Here is a 9,063-nt window from a genome sequence, read left to right on the forward strand (position 1 = left end):
ACTCCTTCTATCACTACTATAATTACATTTAAGGGCAAATAATGTAAATAATGATATCAATAACATCAAGAATAGTTGATAATTGATGAGTAATAAAAATGAATGAGTCATACAGTTTCCGAAGCTGAATCGGTCAAGATCACGTGCAAGACTGACGCCAAAGTACAGCTGATCGGAGAACAAGTTAGCGACATGTTATCTTAGGCCCCTCCCCCTTTCTCTCTCGCTCCCTCTCCTCTGCTTTTTGATTTCCCTCTCTGGTTCTCGCTCTCTTTCTCTTATTCTCTCTTGCTGTGTCAGTAATTGCATCATCGTAAGATAAAACTCAATGAAAACGTAAGTGAATGCCTCTAACTTTCGTCATCCTTTCAACAGGATGAAAGTATTAATACGATCAGCCTTATCGGAACAGAGCAATGCAACGTAATCTATTACGATAGGCAAAACTATTGGACATAAACCGACATTTAGTGTAAGTGAATAATTAAGGATAATCGAAGCGAAGGAAGAAAGCAGACAATCGTGTTTATTAAATAACATTTAACAAATCACAAGGAAAGGGATATGAACTCAACACTGGTAATGAAAGGAAAAAATGGATTCGAGAAACTTCTAGATTTCTGTCCTTAAGCACTTGTAAAATATACAATAACATGATAGATTTAGCACATCTTCTCAAAGTACTCTCAAAACACGATAAATCTCTCCATGCAATCGGCAGTATCCCGCGTACCAGCGCTAATCTCACACTTGTGTGATGCACGACGAAAAGGGAACCGGAAGCTATTTTTCGAAATTCACCACCGTCCGTTAGGAAACTCGGGTTGTTTTTCCTTTTGCCTTGTACTTATCTGAGTGTTTTATTCTAATTCACTCTTTAATTCGTAGAATTAAACAAAAGAGTACCAATTATGGACGTTTCCTCACAATGGGTCATCAACTACACAATAACACACGATATATTTCTTCCGTATTCCTCAATTCGAAAAGAAAGCATCATTGCATGCAACGAAAGTTGTTCACTTTAAATCCAATGATTTTCAAAGTGAGGGCGAGCACTGCTTCGGGCGTACGTGCGATGAAGGAATCTTTGTCATCAGTACATTAAGTATCCTTTAAGATTCTTTTATTTTATTAAAGGGTCCAGCTTTTCTTCAGAGAAATCATGAACATCCTGGATCTTCGTCCGCCTCTCCCGATCGTATTCTTTTCCGTCAACTCTTGCTTGATTGTTTCTTTCATTTCTCCTTTTTATATCATCATATGGGCTTCATTTTTAGAACAGTTGAATATAAGGTGATTTTAAATAACGACAGAGAAGTGACAGAGGAGGAATCACACACACACACACATACACACACACACACACTCAAACAGAGGACAAGAAAGCATGGGAACATCAGAAAGCATTATGCCAAAAACGGTAGAGAAATCTATATTCACAGGTGGAGACGTTATAGTTTTCGGGAAGGGAAAGTGGAGCTTGGTTATCATGTCAATTTTGATAAATAGCAAATATACAAATATAACATGCATAAGTTAACATATAGTCTTTGGTACAAAAAGGGACTAGGAATCGTGCAATAGTATCCTTTCTATAAGGTTGAGCAATTAAAATCCATGGAAATAAAAGTTAGATTATCAAATCAACTTTATTGTTAAATAGAACACAAAAAGGTATATAATTTAAGATGTATATATCTTATTAATAAATAGGAAATAAATAACATAAATAAGCTAAAATATAGTCTTTGGTACAAATAAGGACTAGAGATCATGAGGCAGTCCTGTGGGAACTTCGCTTGTTCCTCGATCGAGCTGAGCGAGTTGTCTTGGTCTGGAGATGGACGGTCGAGGACGCCACTTCCCGTCCACGGAAGAACAGGACGCAGCTGTACTCGCCGGCGCTGTCGGGGCCGAAAGGTGCCAACACGAGGTACGAGTGAGGGACGTGAGTGCCTCGGCCGAGAGTGAACAAGGGCGTCTCAGGATCCTGGCTGAGGGCGTGTCCGTCGCTGTCTCTCCACGCCACCTGTCGGCAAAGAAAGGAATTAGGCTTGGGACACGTGTCATTCACTATCTCCTGACAGAGCAAACACTGATTATCGTCTTTCCTGCTATCATTGATATCTTCGATGGGTTTTGTGAATGAGTGTTGAGCGTGAGGAAGATAATGAACACTAAATTCATTCATGATTTCACTATTTCTGTCTTTCCGTATGGTAATGCATGTGTGTATAAACCTATATATAGATATGTTAAAAGATGGAGGAATTATATGATTGCCTATTATGATTAACATTGACTAGATCAACTCATGCAATTGCCAAACATTTACATCTGCACACCTGGGAAGAGCCTAAATAATATTTAATTCCCGAAGTAACAGACACGTACATATATACACGCACCTGGTAGTGGTGGAGGTCGGCGATGGGTTCCAGTTCCGCCGAGCAGAACACGAACGTCCTCTCCGCGGGACTGATTTCGAGCCGAGTTCCGTTCCGGATGACGGGAACGGCGGAGGAGGGCGACCGTCCCACGGGCGTCGCGGCCGCCAGCGACGCCGCCAAAAGCAACCAAACGCACAAGGACCGCCAACCCGCCATGTTCACAGTGTGGATCCTCTGCATTGTTTCTCGAGCGAAGGGTAGAATGGAAGTGTCCCTCCATGGTCTCCCTCGACCCTTTTATACTGCCAAAAATTGCGTAATGTGTTGAGAAAACGTTTGACCATGTCTATGACGTCACTGCATTACGTCTATGCCTAAGAAAGATCAGGTAATGAACAGGCGAGCGTGTCGACGACACGTTGAAGACATCTTCGTGATAAACGTTTTGTGGTGGCGGCTTCCTCCTTCCCGAATGATCTCGAACTATGCCCTCGGTTGATAAGGGTCATTGACAACGAACTGGCGGAAGAAGACATGCACGAGGATAGATAGTGTAAGAAGACAAATCGGTGATAGATAAAGAGACAAATAGATACAGAGGTAGGTGAGAGAAAGTAAGAAGGCGCTATCGAGAAAGAGATGAAAAGAGAGAGAGAGATAGATAGTGAGAGAGAGAGAGAGAGATAGATAGATAGATAGATAGTGTGTGAGAGAGAGAGAGATAGATAGTGAGAGAGAGAGAGAATGCACAGATTAGAGGCAGTGATATAACGAGAGAGTGAGTGGGGCGGGGTTGTATCAGATGTGTGGGTGGAGTCGGGGCGAAACACAGTCAGTGCACTTGAGTGTTCTTTAGGCAAGTGAGTGTTTTATTCAGATGCAGATCTATATCATATCACCATTGATCTAACTGTGCATACAATGGCGATGTGTACCTATTTCTGAATACTTAAAGCACAGATGAGTTTCTCACATTATTGAGTTTTGGAATTGGAGTTTGATTAGTTACTCATTTGATTAAAATATACCCCAATAGTGTGAATATCTCGACAGACCTTTCAATAGCTTACAGTGCATAATCTCATCGGTGACACCACAGTGGGATTGGCACACATTAGCGCAGTCAAGGAACTCAACACAGAGATTGTAAAATGCTAATGGTTGACTCAGGAAGTGAAAGCTAACCTGGATTTGAGTAGTTGTCTGCATTTCGTTTGTGTCCATTATTGCATATATGTTTGTGTGTTTTTGTTTGTATGTAGTTGTTTGCGAGTCTGTGAGTATTTGTGAAAGTATTAATGTGTATTTGTATGTATAACTGTATATGTATAGGAGTAACTGAGAACGCCTCTCCCCGCCGTCTTCTCCCATGACAAACGAACGCTCCATGGGCGGAGGAATTTGACTCGAGGAAAAACAGGAAAGGAGAGAGGGGGGTGGAGGGGTGGGGGTGGGGTGGGGAGATGGGTCCAAAAAATTGGTAAAAATAAGAGACTTAGATAATGAACACACGACGTCACGCCTAGCACTGCAGGAATGACGTGTTAATAAAATAAAAAAGATAGTATGTTCAGTTCATTCCTGGAAATGGTGTTAAGGTATTATGCAATGTCGTCCACACGTGGGCCATGCCACTCAATGTGTCCTTATCTTTTATCATCATCCGTGGCCGTAGTACAGTATACGTTCGATATAGGAAACGTTCACGATATTTACTTTGTTAAACATATTGCGGTATATTGCGAAGGCTTGTTAGTGGTCCAGCTTCTGTCATGATATCACGATGACGACGATGAGCAGATAGACAGATGGACATAGAAACAGACATCCAGATAGACAGATAGGTAGATAGATAGAGAAATTAAGAAGGCATGATGACAACTAGCTATCTTTTTTTTCACAGAAGGAACGTTTACAGTACTTACTGCGTTTTCGCTATTGTGCAATGTGGTTCTGAGTCAGTTGGTTCTCTCGCGTGTTCTCATCAGGTGACCTGCATCTGTGTAGGATAGGAACATATCTTCATGCTCTTCCATTTTTTTTTTTTTTTTTTACACAATCAGGTTTATTTTCAAAGTATTTTGGTTTTGTTTAAGTATTTTGGTTTTGATCTTCAAAATCATCAAATAAAAGGCAAGATCAAGAAATGAAAGCAAAAATTTAATCAAGCAATATACTGAAAATTACTTTTTTTTTTACTGGAAAGATACAATTTACGTAAAACGTCTTCTTCATATTTATAAAAATGTCTTGAGGTAGATATAAGCAATTTCCATTTAAAGAATGTAAACATTTAGATGAGATACATCCAAAGTCTCACCACAGACACCGTGACTTATCATATCGTTTCCTTTAGATTGATTAAGGCTAATAAGAACATCGTTGACAGTGTGTGCAATCATAGCTTCCGTTTCGGCTTATCTTGTCTTATCAAGAACATCTGATAATGCGTGAAGAAGCTTTCTGTGTCATTCGAATGTTTCAAGACAAATATTTCATGCATTTGACTCTGACTTTGTACAAGTTATAGCATCCAGATCCGGAGTTCAGTTGTTCGGCGCAACTTTGATCTCCCGTCAACTTCTGGCTCGAGTACTTATGGTCAGACGCTCATCTCTTTCTTCTTATATTTCTTAGCTTACCCATTCATCATATTTCATTTTCTCTAAGGCAGCCCGATAGCATTATCAAATAGGGACTTATGTTTTAGTACCGCAGTTCCGCCGTTCGGAAATTTTTAATCCGGAAGCAGTCGGTTTTCAAAACGAACGATGTTCGTTGTGTAGCGCTTATGTAAATTCAAATCGTGATTTTTATGGTACTTAATATAAATCTTTTATTTTATATTTCCTAATTATATGTAAAATTGAAAGAATGTTTTTTTAAAAATGAATCGTTCATTTCATATTTATTAGGCCGGACCCCATGACAACTCTACACAAATCCTGATGACTATTCTCGCGTGGGTGGCACCGTGCTGAGATCAGCACAGTAGCGCAGTTGAGGATGCTTCGGAGGTTGAATCTAGCGAGAGAGACTCAGAGAGTGAACATTTCAACGTCTTGGTTACTGTCGAGAGTATGTGGGTGATAAATACTAGAGATAAAAACTCTCCCTTTCTCACTATCTCACCTTTTCTCTAAATCTTTCTCTCTTTCTCAGTCTCATTCTTTCACTCGATCTTAATCTCTCTCTCTCTCTCTCTCTCTCTCTCTCTCTCTCTCTCTCTCTCTCTCTCTCACTTGAACCCCTCTCTCTTTCTCTCCCACACTTCATAATCTTAATAGGTCCATCTTATCTTTCCAATATGACCTTGAGAAAAGTTGATCTTTCCTTTCACTTGCGAAAGGAAGTATGAGAACATTCACTTATCCTAAATGTCGTCATGAGATGGATTGCTTGGCATCATTGAAATATATTGTGATTCATTGCAAAGTTTTGTGCTGATAAGGCTGATTATATCAATACGTTCTTGCTGTTGAAAAGACGACGGAAGATTGATTTATCTTATGATGGTGGGATCATTGTAACAAATGAAATTGCTGTGAATTAAAAATGCACAGACCGTTAATGAAACCTGCACTTGACAGAGCTTTCTCCTTAGGGAGAAGGAAGAATATTGGTCCAGAAAAACGTCCCTGAGCAATAAGCTTTCCCAAAATGCTTAGTGGAAAGATTAACTTATAAGAATATAGAACTGTATGTGAGGTTTTGTTGAGACCGGATTTTAACACGAAAACAGAGGATACGAATTGGAAATAAACTGGTAGATTGAAAGAAGTAAAAACATATTAAAACTAAAGGAAAAGACAGAGAGAGTGAGAGTGAGAGAGTAAGTGTGAGGGAGTGAGAGATAGATAGATAGATAGATATAGAGATAGATAAATAGACAGATATATAGAGGGATAAAGAAAGAAAGAGAAGGAGAGAGAGGAAGTGGGGAATGAGAAAGAATGGGATGAGAGGGAGAGAGAGACTGGGAAAGGATGGGTAATAGAAAGAGGGAGATGATTATATGGATATGTAGAGAGAAGAAAAACAAATAAACCACAGAAGTTGCTTCATCCTTCGAGCGAGGGAAGTAGGGAGGGTATCTGAAGAGAGAGAATAAGAGAAAGAGAGAAAGAAGCAGAGAGATTAATAACAAAGCAGAGTGAGAGGGAGCGAGAGACAAAGGGGGAGGAGTCGAAGATAACATGTCTCCAACATGTCTTCCGATCAGCTAGACCTCCACGTCAGTCTTGAACGTGATCTCGACCGGTTCAACATCAGATTCTTTCCTTCATGAGTCATTCACATTTGATTTCGATCAGGATCCTCAAAATACTTTTATTATTATCAAATATTATGGATGACGGCGTTCGGGATAAAGTCTACGGGAACGTTCACCAAATTTCTATAGTCGTGATTTCCGTTTTGAATATTCTTGCATTCTAACAACAAAAGACTGGTAGAACAAGCAAAGAAGAATCGACAGGGCAAGAAAAGAGAACGAAAGAAGGAGAAAAAAAGAAAAGGAAAGAATAGAAGCGACGCCAATCAAGAGCTCATGAAAGTAGGATGTCTTGCCAGTAAACATTGCCGTAATGTAAAAGTAAAAGTAAAATGCGGATAAAAGGAGAGGAAAATGAGTAAGAGAAATGGGAGCAAGAAGAGAAGTAAGAAAAGAGGGAGTGAGAGCCGTAAAAGAGGAAGAGGGAGGAGACGTAGCTGAGGAAAGAAAATAAGCGCTGACGAAATCCCTGAAGATGATGTCTCAGCAAGTCAGGCAAAGGTGGATGTCTTGCCAGAGTGACGTAATGACGCGGAGGTGAATATTGCGTCACGTACGCACGCACAGGTGAGTTTTGACATTTTCGCGCCAATTTGCAAACGTTCTCTCCGCATTGCGCCATTCTTTTGGCTTCATAAAAGGCTGGAGTGAGACCATGGCGGACACTTCTCTCTCTCCTGCGTCGCTCTCGGGAATCCAGGCTGAGGATCCACACTGTGAACATGGCGGGTTGGCGGTCCTTGTGCGTTTGGTTGCTTTTGGCGGCGTCGCTGGCGGCCGCGACGCCCGTGGGACGGTCGCCCTCCTCCGCCGTTCCCGTCATCCGGAACGGAACTCGGCTCGAAATCAGTCCCGCGGAGAGGACGTTCGTGTTCTGCTCGGCGGAACTGGAACCCATCGCCGACCTCCACCACTACCAGGTGCGTGTGCGTAAGCGCGCCAGGTCGTAGCTACACTATTTGGTAGACTGCCTGGTGTCCATGGAGCAATTTAGAGCAATTGAGAGATGTACTTGCACTTAAATGGAGTAAACATTTAGTGGTGTATCTGTGTAATAAATGTGTGATTGTGATGTTTAAAAATAATACATGCACCCTAGTTTTCCCGACATGATTTGAAATATTAAAGAAGTTAGTAGTATTTTAAGTGACTGTGCCTTTCGGGATATAGATGCACACATTGCATTCTGAAATTTTTACAATATATTCATACCACTTATTCCAATCGGTCACACTCGTACATAACTTTCCTTCATAAAGCTCAGTAAATACTTACTGTTTAACTGAAAATATATATCATACCAAACGCGGGGATATAGGGAGTGGTACATGTCCCAAGCCTAATTCCCTTCTTTGCCGACAGGTGGCGTGGAGAGACAGCGACGGACACGCCCTCAGCCAGGATCCTGAGACGCCCTTGTTCACTCTCGGCCGAGGCACTCACGTCCCTCACTCGTACCTCGTGTTGGCACCTTTCGGCCCCGACAGCGCCGGCGAGTACAGCTGCGTCCTGTTCTTCCGTGGACGGGAAGTGGCGTCCTCGACCGTCCATCTCCAGACCAAGACAACTCGCTCAGCTCGATCGAGGAACAAGTGAAGTTCCTACAGGACTGCCTCATGATCTCTACTGTAGTCCTTATTTGTACCAAAGACTATAACTTAACTTATTTATTTTATGTTTATTTCCTATTTATTACTAAAATAGATACATCTTATATACCTTATGTACAAGTTATGCACCTTCTTATTTGTGTTCTATCTAATAATAAAGTTACTTTTATTTCCATGGATTTAAATTGCTCAACCTTCAAGAAAGGATACTACGAAATTCCTGTAGAATTGCATGATTCCTAGTCCTTTTTATACCAAAGACTATATGTTAACTTATGTATACTATGTTTTGATAGTTCCTCTTCATTAATAAAATTGACATGATAATCAAGATCGACTTTCCCTTCCCGAAAACTATAACTGCTCCATCTGTGAATATAGATTTCTCTACCGTTTTTGGCATAATGCTTTCTGATGTTCCCATGCGTTCTTGTCCTCTGTTTGAGTGTGTGTGTGTGTGTGATTCCTCCTCCGTCACTTCTCTGTCGTCATTTCAAATCACCTTATATTCAACTGTTCTAAAAATCATCACTTGTAATGGATGAATTACATATGATGATAAAAAAAGAGAAATGAAAGAAACAATCAAGCAAGAGTCGACGGAAAAGAACACGATCAGGAGAACCGGAAGAAGATCCAAGATGTTCATGAGGTCTTTGAAGAAGAGTTGGATCTTTTAATGAAATAAAAGAATCCTAAAGGATGCTTAATGTTCTGATGACAAAGATTCCTTCATCGTACGTACGCCCGAAGAAGTGTCTGCCCTCACTTTGAGAATGGTTGGATT

General features: G+C 40.8%; 2 protein-coding genes across 2 annotated transcripts; one reads left to right on the forward strand and one right to left on the reverse strand.

Moving 5' to 3' along the window:
* Nucleotides 1–1,685: 1,685 nt before the first annotated feature.
* LOC147468548 (uncharacterized) lies at nucleotides 1,686–2,643 on the reverse strand. Its single transcript, XM_086553792.1, has 2 exons — nucleotides 2,412–2,643; nucleotides 1,686–2,032 (listed from the first exon to the last, which is right to left on the reverse strand). Exons 1-2 carry the CDS (start codon nucleotides 2,631–2,633, stop codon nucleotides 1,775–1,777), a joined length of 480 nt encoding a protein of 159 aa, XP_086409918.1. The 5' UTR covers nucleotides 2,634–2,643; the 3' UTR covers nucleotides 1,686–1,774.
* A 4,672-nt stretch (nucleotides 2,644–7,315) lies between these two features.
* LOC122266717 (uncharacterized) lies at nucleotides 7,316–8,337 on the forward strand. Its single transcript, XM_086553794.1, has 2 exons — nucleotides 7,316–7,586; nucleotides 8,029–8,337. Exons 1-2 carry the CDS (start codon nucleotides 7,389–7,391, stop codon nucleotides 8,260–8,262), a joined length of 432 nt encoding a protein of 143 aa, XP_086409920.1. The 5' UTR covers nucleotides 7,316–7,388; the 3' UTR covers nucleotides 8,263–8,337.
* The last annotated feature ends 726 nt before the right edge of the window (nucleotides 8,338–9,063 follow it).

The sequence above is a fragment of the Penaeus japonicus genome, unplaced genomic scaffold (assembly GCF_977035675.1).
Source record: "Penaeus japonicus unplaced genomic scaffold, GWHDUDI00000001_assembly GWHDUDI00000028, whole genome shotgun sequence".
Lineage (NCBI taxonomy): Eukaryota > Metazoa > Arthropoda > Malacostraca > Decapoda > Penaeidae > Penaeus > Penaeus japonicus.

Bases quoted from the DNA above. Each gene is read 5' to 3' on its own strand.
- LOC122266717 (XM_086553794.1), top strand. From the start codon at position 7,389: ATGGCGGGTTGGCGGTCCTTGTGCGTTTGGTTGCTTTTGGCGGCGTCG. The intron at 7,587-8,028 runs GTGCGTGTGCGT...CTTTGCCGACAG, and splicing joins CCGACCTCCACCACTACCAG to GTGGCGTGGAGAGACAGCGA.
- LOC147468548 (XM_086553792.1), bottom strand. From the start codon at position 2,633: ATGCAGAGGATCCACACTGTGAACATGGCGGGTTGGCGGTCCTTGTGC. The intron at 2,033-2,411 runs GTGCGTGTATAT...CTTTGCCGACAG, and splicing joins CCGACCTCCACCACTACCAG to GTGGCGTGGAGAGACAGCGA.